This window comes from Peromyscus eremicus, chromosome 5 (assembly GCF_949786415.1).
Source record: "Peromyscus eremicus chromosome 5, PerEre_H2_v1, whole genome shotgun sequence".
Lineage (NCBI taxonomy): Eukaryota > Metazoa > Chordata > Mammalia > Rodentia > Cricetidae > Peromyscus > Peromyscus eremicus.
Window position 1 is genome coordinate 102,444,998 of NC_081420.1, and position 20,387 is coordinate 102,465,384.

The 20,387-nt window shown below is 45.3% G+C and overlaps 2 protein-coding genes across 8 annotated transcripts in view; one reads left to right on the forward strand and one right to left on the reverse strand.

Annotated features, from left to right (window-relative positions):
- Positions 1 to 60: 60 nt before the first annotated feature.
- Tsnaxip1 (translin associated factor X interacting protein 1) lies at positions 61 to 19,645 on the reverse strand. 6 transcript variants are annotated; one of them, XM_059264106.1, is made up of 16 exons: positions 19,097 to 19,643; positions 15,611 to 15,692; positions 7,238 to 7,350; positions 6,963 to 7,089; positions 6,106 to 6,199; positions 5,045 to 5,241; positions 4,541 to 4,676; positions 3,321 to 3,490; positions 3,080 to 3,239; positions 2,873 to 3,003; positions 2,628 to 2,753; positions 2,335 to 2,487; positions 2,100 to 2,209; positions 794 to 920; positions 593 to 699; positions 61 to 380 (listed from the first exon to the last, which is right to left on the reverse strand). In XM_059264106.1, exons 1-16 carry the CDS (start codon positions 19,138 to 19,140, stop codon positions 137 to 139), a joined length of 2,121 nt encoding a protein of 706 aa, XP_059120089.1. In that variant the 5' UTR covers positions 19,141 to 19,643; the 3' UTR covers positions 61 to 136. The 6 variants fall into 6 exon arrangements, with proteins under 6 accessions (XP_059120089.1, XP_059120090.1, XP_059120091.1 ...); XM_059264107.1 differs by lacking the exon at positions 15,611 to 15,692 and having other exon boundaries at positions 19,097 to 19,201; XM_059264108.1 differs by lacking the exons at positions 6,963 to 7,089; positions 7,238 to 7,350.
- The window catches only part of Ranbp10 (RAN binding protein 10), a 61,657-nt gene continuing 60,467 nt past the window's right edge, over positions 19,198 to 20,387 (forward strand). Inside the window, exons 1-2 of one of the 2 annotated variants that reach the window (XM_059264113.1) lie at positions 19,198 to 19,402; positions 19,708 to 19,967. In XM_059264113.1, the coding sequence (XP_059120096.1) occupies positions 19,733 to 19,967 (235 nt within the window). In that variant the 5' untranslated portion in view covers positions 19,198 to 19,402; positions 19,708 to 19,732. Of the gene's footprint in view, positions 19,968 to 20,387 lie in introns of both variants that reach the window. The other variant, XM_059264112.1, reaches the window with a different exon arrangement.

Genomic DNA, 20,387 nt, shown 5'->3' on the forward strand with positions numbered 1-20,387 from the left:
GTGTGCCCAGATCCTCTTACCCCATACCCCAACACTTGACTTTCCAGCCAGCCTGGAAGATATAGACTTAGACAAATCATTTTATACTGGAAGTTTAGCAACACTGGAGTACTTAAGTTACCCATGAGGTAGGTTTCTAGCTTGTTGGCTCGGGCTCTCCTCTCGGTCCTGCACGCTTGATGTCTGCTATCTGAAGCCGTTCAATCGCAGTCTCAAGATTTACTACAATCTCCTCCTGCTTCTCATCATCCTCCAGTGGCAGTTCTGCCACAGGGAGCTGAAAGGCCTGGCTCAGGTAGGTGCTCAGCGTCTGCTTGTCCAGGCTGGGATCGATGTTCATCAGGGCCCCACGCATCTTCAATAGGTTCACCTCATCAGGGCTGCCCCCCCACAAGGAAAGAAAGACAGGTTTACAGGCTTGAGCCCTTCTCTCTGTACTCTGACTCTGAGGTACCCATTTTTCTGTCAGGTTTGAGTAGTTTATAGTACCCAGCATCGTGCCCATTGCATAGGGAGACTCTGGCACCTGAGATGCTATCTGACAGGGACTTGCCCATGGCTGAGCAGGGCTCTGGGGCCCAGGGTCACTCACAGCTCTAGGCCCAGGTCCTGCTTCAGTTCTTGCAAGTATGCTTCCTTTTCACTGTCGTACTGTTCCCGCAGCTTTTGCACAAACGGCTCACTCTGACCCTCCTCATCCTAGAGTGGGATGTGGGAGAAGGCAGGGTGAGGCCATATTGACTGTAGTTTAAGTACTAGGGAAGGGAGTGTCAAGTTATGTGTCTCCACCCACCTCAGTAAACAATATTCGGTAGTTGAACACTTCTGTACTGCTGTTGTCTGGACCCCAGCCTGCTGCCTCCATTAGCTCCTGAATCTGTTCTTCCTTCTTGAGAGGAAAGGTATTCTTGAGGATGTTGCTATAGGAAAATAAGAATTCCAACAGGGCCTGACTGATTGAGGCTGTCTAACTGGGCCATCCCCACTAGTATTTCTATAGGCATTTATTTATTTATTTGTATTTTATGTGTGAGGTTTTTTTTGTTTTGTTTTGTTTTCCCCTGGAGCTGAGGATCGAACCCAGGGCCTTGCCCTTGCTAGGCAGGTGCTCTACCACTGAGCTAAATCCTCAACCCCATGTATGAGTTTTTTATGTATTTATGTATGCATATATACCTGCATGCCAGAAGATGTTTGTGAACATCTGCTGTGGTTGCTGGGAACTGAACTCAGAACCTCTGGAAGAGCAGCCAGTGCTCTCAACCACTGAGTCATTTCTCCAGCCCTCCACAGGTTTTTTGTTTTGTTTTGTTTTTTTTTTTTTTTTTGGAGTCTTTGAACTCAATGATCCTCCTGCCTTAGTCTCTCAAACTTCTTTTGTTTTGCCTTTTTTTTTTTTTTTTTTTTAAATTGGTTTTTTGAAAAAGGGACTTTCTGGGGGCTGGAGAGATGGCTCAGAGGTTAAGAGCACTGACTGCTCTTCTAGAGGTCCTGAGTTCAATTCCCAGCAACCACATGGTGGCTCACAACCATCTGTAATGAGATCTGGTGCCCTCTTCTGACCTGAAGGAGTACATGCAGGCAGAGTATTGTATACACAATAAATAAATCTTAAAAAAAAAAAAAAAGCAACCATCTGTAATGAGATCTGGTGCCCTCTTCTGGCCTGAAGGGGTACATGCAGGCAGAGCATTGTATACACAATAAATAAATCTTTAAAAAAAAAAAAAAAAAAAAAAGCAAAAGGGTCTTTCTATGTCAATCTGGTTGGCCTGGGACTCACTCTGTAGACCAGGATGGCCTTGAAATCACAGAGATCCTCCAGCCTCTGCCTCCCAAGTGCTGGAATTAAAGGCCTACACTACCATGCTTGGCATGTTTTGAACAGTTTTGTTCTAGGCTGGTCTAGAATTAAATGACTCCCCTGCTTTTATCTCTCAAGTGCTAGAATTCCAGGCATGTCCCACCACAGCCAGTGAGGACAGCAGGCTTTGAGGCTGTGGCCCTTCCTGTGAGGCTCCCCTTTTTCCTGCATACCTGAGAACCTGACTAGCCAAGATAATGGACTAGAGTTTGGAGTGGCCCGACTGGCCTCTTACCAGAATTGCTCCATGGATATTAACCCCTCATTCTGAGTGTCAGCATTTGCCATCTCCTTCTGCAGATGGGACAGTGTCTCCAATTGGTTGATATATACACTCTCCAGCTTCTACAACGAGGGGAGCAGTTACTAATACGCTGCTTACTGGAGTGAAGGGGCAGAGCCATTGTGCTGGGGACAAAAGCCATTTCTACTTGGCTAGGGTAAGCGGTAGGGCCTAGGCCAAAGCTCACCTTGCCTATCAAGACTGCATAGAACTGACTCATGATCTCATTGGAGTGAAAGAGCTTGATACTTTCAAAAATGGTGTAAGCCCAGGCTATGGCATCATTGATCCCAAAGCGACGCTCCAGAAAATTGAAGAAGAAATCTGGGAATGACTCTTTCTGTAGGGTGAGAATATTTGGTTACTATGTCCTGGGCTTGCTTAGCCCCCACCCTGCTCCCTACCACCTTGAGGGAACTCCTTAAAGGACCCTGAATCTGAAGGCTACACAGAGGCAATTTATAACCAGTGAGAGCTGACCTGCTCCTCTGCAATACGTTCCTTCCAGGCATCTACAAGGAGATTTACCACCTCCTTCTTGCTGGGCTTCTTGTTCTCCACAGGGCCATCAAACCGAAGGAAAGCAGGGACAGATTCCCCAAAGCCCTGAAAGGCAGGTGTCAGCTCACAACTGGACCCTTCTGTTGCCCTGTGTCTACACAAGAAAGAGCCCCAGATAGTTCCCCCAGAATCTTAAGGGACCTCTGGCTCAGGGACTCTCTTACCAGACCAGGGAAGAAGTCTTTCTCCCGAAGCAGACCACTGCCAATCTCCTCCAGCAACACATCCACCAGCTGGTCACTGTTCTTTCCTTCGGCCAGCATTAGCCAGCGTTCTGCACCCCCTGATATAATACCTGCCGGTGGGGAGAGGAAGCTAGAACCCAGGCCATGTCCTTCAGCAGGCCCTGGGGCCCCTGCAACTATCATTACCTTCGCATTTGGTCCAGTCGGGTCGCGGGGTGGAGGTGCGATGGATCTCCTGTAGCTCATGATGGAACTGGTCCCGCTCCTTCAGTGTGGTCATGTGCAACTGCAGCAGTAACTCGTGTTCCTTTCGGACTTCTTCATAGTCAGCTCTCAGGCTTTCCAGCTGTAGGCAAGGTGATTGGTCCTAGGCACCCACTTGCTTGACCATACCCTACCATGTCAAACCCTACCTGCCCACCAGCACCTGCTCTTGAAGTTCCATGTTGATCTTCTCCTGCTTTTCAAAGTCTCTCCTGGGTACCACGTCTCCAAAGTTGGCTTTCATGGTGTTGAGTTCCATCTGAGTGCGGGTCAGGTCTTGTCGTGTCATCTTCAGTGCCAGCGTTAGCTTCACGGGATCCTCTCCCCAAACACCTGCCAGGGTCCCACCAGTCTATCATCTTGGCTCTGGGGTTTGTACCCAGGGTTGGGTTAAATAGTGCTTGGGGCATGCTCTCTGTATGAATAGACTGGCTCCCATAGGCTCCTATGTTTGAACACTTGGTCCCCAGCTGCTGAAACTATTTGAGAAGGATTAAGAGGTATGGCCTTGGAGGAGGTGTGTCACTGGGGGCAGCCTTGAGGTTTCAAAAGACTCAAGACTCACTGCCCATTCCCACTGTGTTCTCTGCTTCCCAATTTTGAATCCATGTGTGAACTCTCCACTGCTGCTCTGATTCCATGCTTGCCTGTCGACTGCCAATGCTCCCTGCCATGATGATAGACTAATATCCTTTTGGAACACTTAAGAGCCAAAGAAATTCTTCTAGCTGAGCGGTGGTGTCACACACCTTTAATCCTAGCACTTGGAAGGCAGAGGCAGTTCGAGGCCAGACTGGTCTACAGAGTCCAGGATGGCCAGGACTACAGAGAAAAACCTGTCTCAAAAAACCAAAAAAGAAAAAGAGAGAGAGAGAAATCCTTCCTTCTGTAAGTTGCCTTAGTCATTGTTTCATCATTAATATACCTTCTCTGCTTGGGATTCCTTGGGTTTACAGCCTCTCTACCTTAAGTAGAGAAGCCCAGGGCATGTGGTGCCAGGCTTCACTTGCCCACAGAGTCTCAGCTTCCAGCAGTGTTAAAGTTCCCTACTTTATTCTGTGATTTTTCAATCTAGCTTAAAGGATCCTCAGCCTCAGCTAGCAGCCCAGACCTTTCCTACCATCTATGGACACAGGATAATAAGATACTAGGAATGGGCAGTGGTGGTGCATGCCTTTAATCCCAGCACTTGGGAGGCAGAGGCAGGTAGATCTCTGTGAGTTCGAGGCCAACCTGGTCTACAGAGTGAGATCCAGGACAGGCACCAAAACTACACAGAGAAACTCTGTCTCGAAAAACTAAAAAAAAAAAAAAAGATAATAGGAATGTAAATGGTGACTGAGAGACTTCAGCACCTCAGGAGAAAAACCCGGCTTGGATTACCTGGGGACTGGGCTAGTGACATGTCTTCTCGCTGGTATCGCAGCTCATTCAGGTCCCCAATAAGAATCTTGCGGGCATCTCGCTCAGTAAGGTAGCGAAGGTACTCCTCAGCCAAGCTCTTCCTCAGTTTAGTCACCTGCAGGGGTGGGGTGGGAGATATGACAGTACTCAGTGACTCTTGGTCACCACAGGGCTGTGATTGCTGCTTGGTAGTCCCTGAGTTTAGGAAAAGGAAAGTGGTCATGCCTGAGAACCTAGCAAGAAGCCCATGCTTCAACCCATGGAGAGTTTGCTGGCACTTGGAGCCACGCTGGAGTCTATGCTGAGCACTGCAGCAGGGCACGGTGAAGATAGCTCGGGGGCTCTTGGGGATGGTGATGGCTCTCCATTCAGGCAGAAGGGTAGACGGGGTTAGGGATAGCCTCAGTACTCATGAACACACCAGGCTACAGGTAGAGCAGGAACTTGGGGGCCTTGTCAGCATTACCACCTCCATTCATTCACCTCACTCTGCAAGGAGATCTTCTCTTCATTCTTTTTATCAATGAGTTTTAGCAAATTCATCTTCTCTTTCTTGAGCAAGGAGATTTCGTACTTCTCCTCAGCCCTCATGGCCAGGATCCTCTCACTGCAGTCCTCATTCATACTGACAATCTTGGCCTTCAGGGGCTCCAGGGACCGAATTTTCTCCCTTTGGTGGGCTAAGCAAAGACAGGTGCGCTGGGTGGAGTTCCCACACCTTTAATCCCAGCACTCAGGAGGCAGAGGCCAGGAGGAGCTCTGAGTTTGGGGCCAGCCTGGTCTACAACTGGAGCTCCAGTACAGCCAGGGCTACATAGAGAGACCCTATCTCAAAAAACAAATAAAAAAAGACAGGTAAAAAAGCCTTTTGGGGGCCCACAGAGAATAAACAGCCAGGAGTCACAGATCCTAAGGTCACTGGGTGTTTTGCCTACATATGTCTGTGAGACCTGTGTGTGCCTGGTGCCTGCAGAGACCGGAAGAGGAGGTCAGATCCCCTGGAAATGGAGTTACAGATATTTGTTAACGAGCATGTGGATGCTGCAGTTTAAACCCAGGTCCTCTGGAAGGACAGCTACTGCTGTCCTCTTAACTGCTGAGACATCTCTCCAGTGCTTCTCCACAGTCTTCACACACTTGTTTTTAAAGGAGGGTAGGGGGTGGGGATAGAGACCCATGGTAGAATGCTTGTTCATTGTATGTGAGACGCTAGGTTCAATCTCCAACCATGCAAAAGAACAAACAGACCAGGGGCTGAGTCATGTTGAGGGTTAGGATCTCTCCCATGGAGAGGCTTAGGAACATAGATTCTGTAGCTGTAACCTGCTTAGCACCTTCTGAGCAGGCGAGGGAGCCTCCTAGAAGGCCTTCCTTTCCTGGGATTCCTTCTGTTTACTACAGATTGCCTCACCGTCCTGCTAAAGGGTACGGTTGAGCATGCAAAAAGTGACCTAAAGATCAGTTAGTAGTAGAGAATCAAAAAGTCAGAATAGGATACTCTGTATTCATTCCAACTGGGGCCCAGAAGGGGGCTGCAGTCTTACCCAGCATCACCTCATATGCATTCTTGATGGAGGATAACAATGGCTTGTATGTCTTGAAATCCTCTATGAAGAACTCAAAGATCTCCCTGTAAGGCTAGCATAAAAAAGGAACCTATCATTTCCTGGCCTGTACCCCCACCCTCAGTGGGCTCAAAACTGTTTCCATATGAGACTGCTAGTGACCTGTGCCTGGCCAGGCACCACCCAAGTCTTAGTACCGTGGGGCTGGAGAGGAGGGACAGGCATAAAGGCCTTGCCTGGTGCTAACTCGGAGGCTTAGCAGCCCACCACTGTGGGCCAGATATGCCATTCTGCCCAAGCTGACTCTGGCTGTCCAGGCAGTCAGTTTCTTGCCTACCAGACCCTGTACCCACTAGCCTCTCACTTGTAGCCCCTCTTATATCAAAGACCCGTGGGAACAGGACATTGAAGATTCTGGCTTCATGTTCTGAACTCAAAGCGGAAGAGAGTATTCTTTCCAACTTAGATTCAGAAAGATTGTATGTGCGATATGTGTGAATGTGTGCCCAAAGCCTGGCACATGGTCAGCACTCAGTAATGCTTCAGTCATGTCTAGGTCAGAAGTCAGAGATTCCTTTCCATTATTACTGAGTCCCTTTCTAATGTGTACCAGAGTCTGAACTGTATCTAGACTGACCATTCTCTGTTTCTGGGCTAGTTCCTCAAGCTTCTAGTTGTTGCCACCAGGCCAGAGGCTCTGTCATAGGACATTCCTCTTTCCAAAGAGGAACAGTTAGAAGATGGAGGGGCCACTTCCCCTGTGAAGGTCTGCGTTACTCAGTTCTGATGCATGAAGTTTCTTTCCACCCTTGACATGTTTGGTCTGTGGCTCTGACCTGCAGCCTCAGCTCTTGTGCAGAATCCGTGCCCAGGTCCAGCAGGAGGAGCTCCTTGCGCAGGTAGTTCTCTAGTTGCTCCAGGTACCTGGGCTTGGAAGCGCCCAGGGGCTGCTGCTGCCAGCTACTGCAGAGGATGGTGGGCTGAGATGTCACTAACACCCCATGGATCCTTGTACTCTTGGTCTGGGGCCACAAACTCCACTAAGCTATATGTCCTGGACCAATACCTAACCTAGGCCAGCCCATCCCCCATCAGGCCGGCCCTGGCTTACTTGGCTCTTTTCCGGCAGCCTTCTGAACAGGGCTTTCGTTTATGCAGAATCGTCTGGCCACTGGTGTACGTTGGCCATGGGGACAGGTGGCCACCCATGGATAACTGCAAGGGCTTAAGGGAGGGACAGCTGAGGTTACTATGGCAACATTACTCCCCCTTCCCTTTTCTGGTATTGTTGAGGACAAGACAGAACTACCTCACATGTTAAGGACTGTACTACTGAGCTCTACTCACAGCCTCTTTCCTTTTTGATCTTCGGCATCCCTCCACCCACACACCCCCGACACACACATACCTTTGCTATATGGCCTATGCTAGCCTTACACTTGAGACCTTCTTTCCTCCAGCTCCTGTATGCTGCTGGGATCACAGGTATGTGTCAGCATACCCAGCTATACAAACATCTTTAATATGGTCCATAATTAAGACTGTGGTCTTTTGGTTATAGACAGTTAGGATTAAATCTCGAATCTTCCTTACTAGCAGTGTGACCACAGGCTTAACTGCTCTGAGCCTCAGTCTTTTCATTGGCAAAGTAGGGATAATAGTAGTCACCATTCCAATGCACTGGGGCAAGGATGCCATGAGAAAATATAGTGTGTAGTTTATACACTGTAGTGCCTGCTAGGAACCAGCAAATGTGAGTTATACTCTTCTGTAGTAAGTCAGAGAACATTGACTGCCTGTACTATGACAAAAAAATGTGAATCCTGAAAAGCCTCAATCTCTGCCTTTTGGCACAGTAGAGCTAATGAGACCAGAGAGGAGGGTAAGTCCAGTCTAATGCCTAGATGGACAAGACAAACAGGACTACAGAGATAAACAAATGGAGCCTGTAAGGTGATTGGGTTGCATCCCTTGGGGAAGGGAGAAGTAGGTAAGGGTACCCTGATGAATGGGAACTTCATTTTGAACCATTAGCAGATACATGTGGTAGGAAATAGTATGTATGGGTTTATTTTTTTCTTAAATATTTTCATGAAATACAGCATACAAATATGATAATTTGATCCAGTCAATCCTACTTTTAGAATTTTATAAATTTGGTCCTTTATTTGTTCTTCAGCATTTTGGAGTCCATTGTAGTCAATCACTGCTGGGTTCTAGAGACACATGGAAAGCTGAGTACAGTTGGAGTAAGGTGACAAGTGAATTGATAGTCACAAGTTAGCATGAAGTGACTGAAACCAGTGAAAGTTATAAAAGGGCAGGAAGTGCTGACTGGGTTGTGTTGGGGGAGGCTGATCATCTCAGAGTAAGATGATTGTGTAGCACAGTTCAAATGAGAGCATGAAAGAAGAAGCTACAGTCACTTGGAGAGAGTGTGGTGGGGAAGGTATAAAGACTGTTTGGACAGAACCAACAGCTCAAGGATATGGCTTTTCAAGAGTTATGAGTAAGGAGCTGATACCCTGTGAGAGTAGGGTAGCTGAAGCTCCTGTTAAAGAGGCCTGAGGCAAGGAGTCCAGGCAGCTGGTACAGAGGGAGACAAATGAAACAACATTGTTACACACAGGGTGATGCTGAATGTATCCTTTGAGTTGTGGAAACAAATTTAAATTCCCAAGTATCTTAAAACAGAAAATTGTTATATAGGCATGGAATGTTTACAAAGAGGCTTAATATAAAATTTGGGAATAAGCATGACAAGTCAACTAAAAGAGGAGAAAACCCGCCAGGTGGTGGTGACACATTTAATCCCAGCACTCGGGAGGCAGAGACAGGCAGATCTCTGTGGGTTTGAGGCCAGGCTGCTCTACAGATTAAGTTCTAGGACAGCCTAGTCTACACAGAGAAACCCTGTCTCAAAAAAAAAAGCAGAAAATCCAAAAGGCTATTCATGATTATTATTCTCTATGTGACAGGAACATGGGTGATTATTTTTTTATAAGTGTATTTTTCAAAAATTTCTACAACAAGCATAAATCATCTTCAATTTGAAAAGAATATTGAGGGCTGGGGATGTAGTTCAGCTGTTAAATGCTTGTCTAAGGCAGATCTCTGTGAGCTCAAGGTCAGCCTCGTCTACATAGTGAGTTCAAGGATAGCCAGAGCTATACAATGAGACCCTGTCTTGAAAAACCAAAACCAACCAACCAAACAAAAAGCTTGCATAGCATGCATCTGCCAAGCACTGTATAGTGTTGGTGCCTGCCTGTAATCCTAGCACTGTGTATAATTCTGCATTTAGGTTATGGAGACTTAAGCATCAGAAGTTCATGATTAGAGCCAATGAGAAGGCAGAACAGAAAGGCAATAAAAAGACAAGTCAGACAGGAAGAAACACTCTCTCAGGAGAAGTGATGGCAACGAGTGGTAAGCTAAAGGTAGTCTTGGCTCTTTGCCAGTGTTCTGATCTCTTGGGCTTTTAACTCTGTATTTGGCTCTGTGTTTCTTATTTAATAAGACTGTTTAGAAATTCCTCTACGACCTTGTTTACCGAAATTGAAACATTTAACATTACTATTTTTCTTCAAACCTCTGGAAATCACCTCTCCTATCCAAGCATCATCATGGTCATGAGATTCAATATTGATTTTATCTTGGATCTATTCCTCCAATGGATCTTGCCTTTAATGGCTTAATTACCCTTTTGCATTGTTCATTAGCATTTTCAAAAGACAGAGATACAATTATTATTTATCTAGTTTCTGAATTTGGTATCATTCTATTTATTGCCAAAGTCAGTCTTTGTAAGACATCAGTCTTTTGAGCCCTGTATAACTTTAGTAAATCACTCAATTTTCTTTTCTACTTCTTCAATTCTGTCCCAAGCATTCAAGGCTGCTGCTGTGTGGCATAAAGCCAGGGTATGGTCATCACATAAAGATTGTCTTTGTTTATAAGCATAATAGCCCTCTCCAAGAAGTTGTTCTTGGTGAATTTCAATACCTCTAGCCCTACTACATTGTTCGACAGTCTTAGCCTCATCCTTCTACCAGGTCCTCCATTGTAATTGGGGACCAGCCTCCAAAACTGCTGTAACCAAATCTCCCAGTCTTGAGCGATAATTCAAAAATATGCAGTAAAGATAGATCTAGATGGAAAGAAAACTTCTAAACAGGTTACATTGTATTTAACAATGTGTATCAGCTTAAGAAAGAAAAGAAAAGGGGTATAGATAGAAAAAAAGTAAATAGTTTATAAATAATAAATTCTTTAAAGAGAGAAGTAAAGTAATATATAAAAAAAATAAGCCACATAGAGATGGGTAGTATACAGGGAGTCTGGATCCTGTATGTTGCTGTATTGACCTTGAATTTTTTGATTGCTGATAAGCAAATGACAGTTGCTAAGAGACATGGGATTGAAAGAGGGACTGTTGAAATAAACCAGCCTATATACTGGTTTGGAATATACTGGTTTAAAGTTAGGAATGCCTTAACTTTAAAATGGAAGTAAAAAAATGTATTTGTCAAATAGAAGTCAAAAATGCTTTGGGGAAGAGGTTATGCTTTTGTTTCCACAGGAAATGAGAGGCTATGGATTCCTTCAGGGTTAATATGGATCATATTTGATCGGGAAGACCTCGTGAATCTTGACAGGTGATAAATATTAACAAAGATTATAGCTGGTCTTCCTAGGACTTAGCTATTATCTCAGCTTTCTCAGAAACTCCTAAAGATGTCTTCACCCACAGACAACAGGAAGCAGTCTAGAGAACAATGCCCTCATTCCCAAGAGGTGGGATGGGTGGTTGTTGGTTATTTGGTGGTTTATGGATGTTTGTTATCATTTAGGGGAATATAAGATAAAAAAACAACTATTAATCTCAGATATTTGGTATTGGCATGGATTTTGGTATATTGATACAAATGTAAAGTTATTTTTGTTATACTGTATACATGTTTCTACTCTTGTTTGAGGTATTGTGCTTATGTAGCTCATTTAAAAATGCAATATAGGGGCTGGAGAGATGGCTCAGCGGTTAAGAGCACTGGCTGTTCTTCCAGAGGTCATGAGTTCAATTCCCAGCAACCACATGGTGGCTCACAACCATCTGTAATGAGATCCGGCGCCCTCTTCTGGCATGCAGGCAGAACACTGTATACATAATAAATAAATAAATCTTTAAAAAAATAAAAAATAAAAAAATAATAAAATTTAAAAAAAATTGCAATATATAGCCAGGCAGTGGTGGTGCACACCTTTAATCCCAGCACTCAGGAGGCAGAGTCAGGTGGATCTCTGTGAGTTTGAGGCCAGCCTGGTCTACCGAGCAAGTTCCAAGACAGGTTCCAAAGCTACACAGAGAAACCTTGTCTTGAAAAACAAACAAACAAACAAACAAAAATGCAATGTATAATTAAGAAATGAGGTTAGTAGTTAATCTATAATAAACTTGTAGTCACATTAGGTATATTTTCAAGGTTAAACAGGCATATTTTAGACAAATAGATGATTTTCAAACACTTCAAAGACCTACAGAATATGGCATTTAAGCTGTTTAATAATCTAATGTTTTTCATGAAAATGAGACACTCCTGGCAGCACCAATTTACTTCATAAAAGGATGATGGTTATCAAAGAAACTCCATATGGAGTTTGCTTTTAATGTGGCAAGGCCAGCCATTTGGGCAAGAAACTGCTCTTGCCTTGATTGCTCATGGTATGCTGTACAGAATGGACAAGTGGGACACAGGAAAAAGACTGTTGAACTTTGTCAAGACAAGGCAGGACCATCCTTTGCGATTCCCACTTTACGGAAGAGTCTGTCAGATATTCTACAGGACACAGAGGAAAGTGACTGACAAACTGCCAATACAAGGCCAAACAGTCTTTCAAATTTCCTGCTTTACTGAAAAGTATGCCAGATACTATAGGCCTGTGGGCTGAAGATGGATGCCCCAATGCTGCTGAGGAACTTTTGGTGACTGTCCAGGCAGCCAGATGTCTTTGTTGTTAGGCAATATTACATCCTTTTGGGATCTTTGATGAAGTTAAAGTCTAAATAGAGTTATAGTTTCCCTTAGCTATGGTAGAAAGTAAATTAGGTATAAAACTTTGGAATCACTAAGATAAGACAGATATAGATAATGGACTATTTTCTCTGAATTTGTTAAATACAAATGGACTGAATATTATAAATGTAATTCTTACTTGATAACTATTTTTGTTATAAGTAGTTTTACTATGTTAAAGTTAAAATCTTTCATTTTATTTAGACAAAAAAGGGGAAATGTTGTGGAATATTAGCTTAAGATATGTTACATTTGTTTATGCTGTGGAATATTTGTTTAATGATGCAAAGATGTGTTGCATTCTTTTATGTTTCATTTGTTTAACTCTGTAAAGCTGTGTTATTTTGCCTGCCTAAAATACCTGATTGATCTAATAAAGAGTTGAATGGCCAATAGCTAGGCAGGAGAGAGAAACAGGTAGGGCTGGCAGGCAGAGAAATAAATAGGAGGAGAAATTTAGGGAAGAGCAAGGAGCAAGGAAAGGAGAAGGAGAGGAAGAAACCAGGGGCCAGCTACCCAGCCAGCTATGGAGTAAGAAGGAAAGAAAGATATATACAATAAAGAAAGGCAAAAAGCTCAGAGGCAAAACATAGCTAAAGAGAAATGGGATAATTTAAGTTAGAAAAGCTGGTTAGAAACAAGTCAAGCTAAGGCCAGGCATTCGTAAGTAAGAATAAGTCCCAGTGTATTTATTGAGATCTGGGTGGTAGGCCATCAAAGAGTTAAACAAACAAACAAACAAACAAAAAACCAACTAGAATACATAGTGAGACTCTGACTCAAAATAAATAAGTCATATGGGGCTGGCACACACCTGTAATCTGAGCACTTGAGGGGTGGAGGCAGGAGGATTGGAGTTCAAGGTGATTCACAAGAGAATTTGAGGTCAGCTTGGGCTACGTGAGGCCATCTCAAAAAAATTTCTTATTTACTATAAAATTAGGGAAAACGTTCAGGGGGAGGGGTGGGATGTGGGAGTAAGAAGAAACATGACATTTTCACGTGGTGGCTCACACCTGTAATGCTGGCTCTGGGCAGGCTAAAGCAGAACTACTGTGAGTCCGCGGGCCACGTAGCAACAGTTTGTCTAAACGAACAACAAACTTTTTACACAGTTGGTGGGAGTGGCCTGTAATCCCAGCACTTCGCTATCCCATTGGAAGGAGAAATATCACGAGTTTCAGGCCACTGTGTCAGATTATCTGAAAACAACAAAAGTATGAGGGGGAAAAAAAAATCCCAGGAGACACCTGGGGCTCAATCTCGATGAGTTTAGAAAGTGTTTCAAATTTTCAAGTGGACAGTAAATGTGCTCTTTCTGTTTCTTCAGCTGAAGAAATCATAGGCACCTTCCTTTGATTTGCATGGGCGAATGAAAAACTGGGGAAGTAGATGCTTCTCTCCAGGGCTTGTTGCTGGAACGCCTTGTTGTGGTCCTCCGCGTCCCCCCGCGTTCCCGGCTCTTTGCTTCCCCCTGCAGGTAAAAACCGGAAGGTGCCCCACTTCTGGGTTACGGCGGGAGAAACATCCCCCTCTGGTGGTTGGTGACCTCACCGTAGGAAAAAACACACAAGCGCCGGGACAGCAGGTCTAAACTGAGTTAGGCATCTGGCAGGCAAGAGGCTGGGGCTGGAATAGAACCGGAGCTGGGGTGGTTCTCAACCAGGGGGTCCGACGCTTTCACAGATATTTACGTTACGATTCACAACAGTAGTAAATTTACAGTTAGGAAGTAGTAAAGAAAATAACTTTATGATTGGATCACAACATGAGGAACTGTATTAAAGGGTCTCAGGATTAGGAAGGTTGGGAACGACTGCCTTACTGTGGCTTCACTTGTTCTCTACAGGGTTCACATTGCCCTCTTCTCCTTTGATAGGGGCCTGTCCTTGGCAGTTCCCAGCTTCATAAAGTGTAAGGCCTATGTGTTTCCAAATCCTCTCCAAGGAACACATTCACACAATGCCAACACACTGCCCGCAGTGTTCCATTGTTAACTAGAGCAATAAGTTTGCTCAAACGCATATATACATACATATATATATACACACACATATATGTATATATATAAATTTTTTAAAAATTTGTTTACTTCATGTGTATAAGCATTTTGCCTGTATGTAAGTGCACCACATACGTGCTTGGAGTCTGCAGAGGTCAGAAGATGGCATCAGCTCTTCCGGAACAGGAGTTACATTTATGAGCCACCATGCAAGCATTAGAAACAGAACCTAGGTCTTCTGCAAGAGTAGCAAGTGCTCTTAACCACTAAGGCATCCACTCTAGCCCCATCAAAGTGGGATGAGGCTATAGTTCAGTGGCAAACACTTGCACAGCATGTGAATGATCCAAGGCACTGAAAAAGAGAATCCAAACTAAAACTAAAATACTTAGTAAGGTAATAAGGCAGTGGTCCTTTTGTATCCCAGCTGTCCTGGAACTGTCTTCTAGACCAGGCTGGCCTCACAGAGATCTGCCTACCTCTGCCTCCTGAGTGTGAGGATTAAAGGTGTGTGCCACCTCTACCTTCTGGCGAGAAAAGGCTTTGAGAGGGATCTGTCTATATATGGCAGGTTAACCTTGAACTCAAAAGCTTCCTGTTCCAATCTCCTGAGTGCTGGGATTATAGTGTATGCCACCATACTTAGTTGGCCACATTAATTTTTATACCAATAGTTTCTAAGAAAGGGTGTTAAAGGGATTAAAGGGGTGGTGGCACACCCCTTTGATCTCAGTACTAGGGACGCAGAGGCAGGCTGATCTCTGAGTTAGCGGACAGCCTGATCTACACAGAGAAACCCTGTCTCGAAAAACCAAAACCAAACCAAACCAAACAAAAAACAAATAAACTTGCAGCAATTTTCCTCAGCCTTCCAAGTGCTGGAGTTATAGGTGTGAGCTGCTCACTGTGCTTGGTCTTTACGAGAGTCGTAAAGAAGAGGAATGAGGAACTCAGAACCAAAACACAACAGAAAAACAAACACTTGTTCATAAGTATTTATGGAACTCAAGTACTGTATCAGACCTAGGGCCATAAAGACAAAAGGGTCCAGTCACAGCATTACAGGACCTTGGCAGGAGCTGGTGTCACCCTAACACCAGCACTGTGTCTGGTACATGGCAGGTTGGTGAAGAAATGTGGTCCATTCCAGAATGCCGAGTTGGAAAGTGAAGGGTATTAAGGGAAGGGGCTAAGTCTTTTTACCTGGGACAGTCATGGGCAGCTTTTAGATGAGGAGGAACCAGTATGCCCTTCTCCTCCCCTAAAGCCTGGCAAGCCTGGCTTCTGTGAGCGGCTATCTCTGACTGGGAAGAAACTAGTCTGCTGGGTATGTTTGGGGCTGTAGGTAGAAGACAGACAGGTTGTAGAGGGTGACATGTGGGGTTCCAAAAAGAAGAGCATCACTGACCAGCGTTCTTCGTTTCTGAGAGAGCTTTCGTTTCTCAACGCTCTTGGCTTCTGTATTCTCTCCTGAAGATTGTGCACGTGTTCTGCATAGAAAAGAAGCTGTGATGGGTGACAGAGCCTGTAGAGGGGGGAGCCCTCCAACTCAGACCCACGGGGCATGGCTCTCTCTCCCCCTCCCCCCCTTTTTTTTTCCTTGAGACAGGGTTTCTCTGTGTAACAGCCCTCTGTGAGTTTGAGGCCAGCCTGGTCTACAGAGCAAGTTCGAGGACAGCTAGGGCTACACAGAGAAACCCTGTCTCAAAACAAACAACCTAAAGAAACAGTATATACCTCAGTGGCAGGGTATGTGTGAGATTCAGGTTCAATATCCAACACTTTTTTTTTCTCTCCAAGACAAGGTTTCTCTGTGTAGCCCTGGCTGCCCTGGAACTCACTCTGTAGATCAGACTGGCCTCAAACTCACTGACATCAGACTGCCTCTGCCTCTGGAGTGCTGGGATTAAAGGCATGCGCCACCATTTCCTGGCTTCTTCTTGTTTTTAAAAGACACATATTGGAGAGCAATAAGATATAGTGCAACAACTTTATCTGCTCATTGGGTTATATTAATACCTTTTTCTCATCTCTCAACATCAGTCACTATCCCAAATTCTTTTTTTTTTTTTTTTTTTTTTGGCATTTTTGAGACAGGGTTTCTCTGTGTTATTTTGGTGCCTGTCCTGGATCTCGATCTGGAGACTAGGCTGGCCTTGAACTCACAGAGATCTGCCTGGCTCTGCCTCCCGAGTGCTGGGATTAAAGGTGTGCACCACCACCACCTGGCCCAAATTCTATTTTTTAAAATTGATTCATTTATTTACTTATTTTTGAGATTATTCTCAGTATGTATCCTGGGCTTCCCTGAAACTCACAATAGAGACCAGGCTGGCCTGGTAGTGATCTTCTTCCCTTTGTTTCCTGAGCCCTGGAATTACTAGCATAAACCACTGTGCCTGGCTTTGTTTTTTCTTTAATTTTTGAGATAAGGCCATACTATGCCCTTGAACAACTTGTGAACCTTCTGCCTCAGTCTCCTGAGTCATGGAATTACAGGCATGCATGAAATGCCTGGTTAAAATTCTGTTTTTTGTTTTTTGTTTTTTTTTTTTCTTTTTGGTTTTTCGAGACAGGGTTTCTCTGTAGCTTTGGAGCCTATCCTGGACTAGCTCTGTAGATCACAGAGATCCACCTGCCTCTGCCTCCTGAGTGCTGGGATTACAGGCGTGCGCCACCACCGCCCGGGCCCTGTTTAGGTTTTTTGAGACAGAATTTCTCTGTGTAGTCTTGGCTGGCCTGGAACTTGCTCTGTGGACCAGGCTGGTCTAGAACTCATAGAGATCCACCTGCCTCTGCCTCCTGGAAAATTCTGTTCTTGGTTATACTGTAACCACCAAGAAAGGGAAAGTAGAGAAACCATGTAGATCTCTAGAAATCAGGAGAAACTGCTAAATGGAAATGTTCAGTAGGAGATAGCTGTTAACTTTGGACATAAAAACTAGATTTAAACAAAATGAAAATCAAGCACACCCGGTAGATATGTAACCAAAAAAGCTACTTATTTTTTATTTATTAATTTTTTTGGTTTTTCGAGACAGGGTTTCTCTGTGTAGCCCTGGCTGTTCTGGAACTCACTCTGTAGAGCAGGTTGGCTTTGAACTCACATAGATCCACCTGCCTCTGCCTCCCGAGTGCTAGGATTAAAGGTATCACTGCTCAGCGATACTTATTATTTATTTTTAATTTCTAGCTACTTTTCTTACTGTAAATTTTACTATTTTATGTATATGAGTGTTTCCTGAGGAGGCCAGAAGAGGATATTGGATCCCATGTGGGTGCTGGGAATCTCACCTAGATCTTATGAATGAAAGAGCAGCCAGTGTTCTTAACCACCAAGTCATTTCTCTAGACCCTAATGTTTTAAAATTATTTTAGAGATTTATTTATTTATTATGTATACAGTATTCTATTTGTTCGTATCCCTGCAGGCCAGGAAAGGGCACCAGATCTCACTACAGATGGTTGTGAGCCACCATGTGGTTGCTGGGAATTGAACTCAGGACCTCTGGAAGAGCAGCCAGTGCTCTTAACCTCTGAGCCATCTCTCCAGCCCTTTGTTGTTGTTGTTGTGATGTTTTTCGAGACAAGGTTCCTCTGTGAAACAGTCCTGCCTCTTCTGGAACTTGATCTGTAGACCAGGCTGGCTTCTGCCTCCCTAGTGATGGGAGTAAAAGCGTGCACCACTACAGCCCAGCTTATAAGGGACACAGTGTGTCACTCTATATAGCTGGAAGAAGAGAATGGTGAATGAGTATTTCATATTGCCACCAGTTAGCTCATAGAAATTACATTGTATCTTCCTGTGGAATGAAGACTGAGTTTGTTTCACATTCTTTTGTGTTGCTGGGGATCCAGGACCTGACACATTCTAACTACAGCCTCAGCCCTATTACAGATTTTTCTTCATAGGTAATAAGTTCCCTAGATTATGTTTTGTTGGGCAACAGCTCTTCTTTTCAACCTGCCGCCTGTTTCTTGTAGGCTAATTTTTTTAAGCTCTAGATTAAATCATAGCATTGGCATTTCCTGTCACTGGGGACTTCTGCAGGCTTTAAAAAATTATTATGATTATTATTATGATGATTATTATTTTATTTTTGAAAGGGGATCTCTCCACATAGCTCTGGCTGTCCTGAAACTCACTATTTAGATCAGGCTGGCCTCAAACTCACAGAGATCAGCCTGCTTCTGCCTCCCCAGTGCGTGGATTAAAGGCGTGTGCCACCACTCCCGGTCTTTGTAACCCTTTTCTTTTCTTTTTCTTTTTTCTTTTTTTTTTTTTCTTTTTTTTTTCTTTTTTTTTTTTTTTTTGGTTTTTTCGAGACAGGGTTTCTCTGTGTAGCTTTGCGCCTTTCCTGGAACTCACTTGGTAGACCAGGCTGGCCTCGAACTCACAGAGATCCTCCTGGCTCTGCCTCCCGAGTGCTGGGATTAAAGGCGTGCGCCACCACCACCCGGCTCTTTGTAACCCTTTTCTATCAAGGCAGCAGACCCTGAAAGATTAGAGTTGAGATGAAGTCGCCTCCCTTGCCCTTCCTCCAAATACTGGGGATGAGCACAAGGCGGGAAACAACATTATTTAGACACTGAAAGCTTCTTATATACAGGAGCTGTAGTGAGGGCTTCACATATAAGACGCTTCGCTTTTCAATCTTTAGCTGAGATCATGTATCTAATGATAAAGTACGCCTGCACTTTCGGCAGTATATAACGTTCTTACTGGAGTCAGTCTCAATTCTATTACAACCTTTTCTGTATCACTGATTCTGTGGCGCTGGAGCCCTAGCCCAAAGAACAGAAACCAACAGATGGTGCAGCGGTCTGGATCAGTGTCATTTCCCACTCTGGAAGTACTCAAGTCCTTCCCGCCCTCAGCCCGGCTAGGTGCTACCTGGACTTGGAGAAACTCTGGTAACGCGTCTCAGGGCTGGCCATGACTTTGGAGCAGAAACTAGTTCCTTTGCGGTAGTGTACAGTCTGTTGCCATAGAGACCGGCCCCAGCGGCCTCTGCGATGAGGGCGGGGTCACGGCCTCGACACGCCTCCAACCCCCGACGAGCACTCTGGGGAAAGGCCAAATAGTCAAGATAGGCTAGGACCCGGGGACCGGGTGTTCTGAGAACCAGTCAATGCAGCAAGTTTGATATCAGTTATAGAACTGAGGCAGGGGAATAAACTGAGACCGTGGACAAGGGAGGTGAGCTTCGAGGCCTGGCCACTTGGCTGCCCGGGAATGGTAGTTTCCAGTGCCTCCTTGTCTCCGTTGTACGGGCTCGTGGGTGAGCAGGTATGGACTACATCTCCCGAAGTTCTTCAGGAGCCCGCGTTGACCGGCTTCTAGCGCGCTCTGTCTTGTGGGATATGTAGTCTAATATCTTGTGAAGCATAGTAGTATACTAAGAAAGGTTCACGGGCTCGGACTCAGTTTCCCTATGGCCCCGGGATGCTTACAGGCCATTGGCTGAGCAAAGCAGATCTGGTCGCACTCCTCCCCGCCCCCAGTGACACAATAGCAGCTCCCTCCAAGATGGCGGCGGCGACGGCAGACCCGGGAGCTGGGAACCCGCAGGCTGGGGACTCCTCCGGTGGGGACGCCGGGGGCGGGCTACCGTCACCTGGGGAGCAGGAACTGAGCCGGCGCCTGCAGCGCTTGTACCCTGCAGTTAATCAGCACGAAACGCCGCTGCCGCGATCCTGGAGCCCCAAGGACAAGTACAACTACATCGGCCTCTCCCAGGGAAACCTCCGTGTCCACTACAAAGGTATCAGCGTGTATGGCCGCTGGGAGACGAGTCCAGAGTGTCTGCAAGGAAGCTGTGCCCATCATGTCCCTTTCTTTGCGTGGGCTCTCTGAGTTGGGCCTTAGCTCAGCGGAACGTCCAGAGTAGGGTGGTTTGGCCAGGCCGGGGTTTACCTGCTTCCTTTGCTCTGTCCTGAAAACAGACGACTTTAAGAGAACTACAGTAAATGTCCAAAACCAATGTGGGACAAGACCTTCCACTTAGGGTCTCCCGTCTTGTCCTGAGCTGGCTCCAACCTCAGCTAGGCCCTTTACCACCGCTTAGTTTCAGTAATGTTTGCAAAAAGAGGTGGTAACGTTCTCACAGGCGGTGCATGGGCTGCCTGCCTGCCAGTCACCCTGAACTGGCCTGGGGGTTGTGCGCTAAAGTTGTTGGTAATGG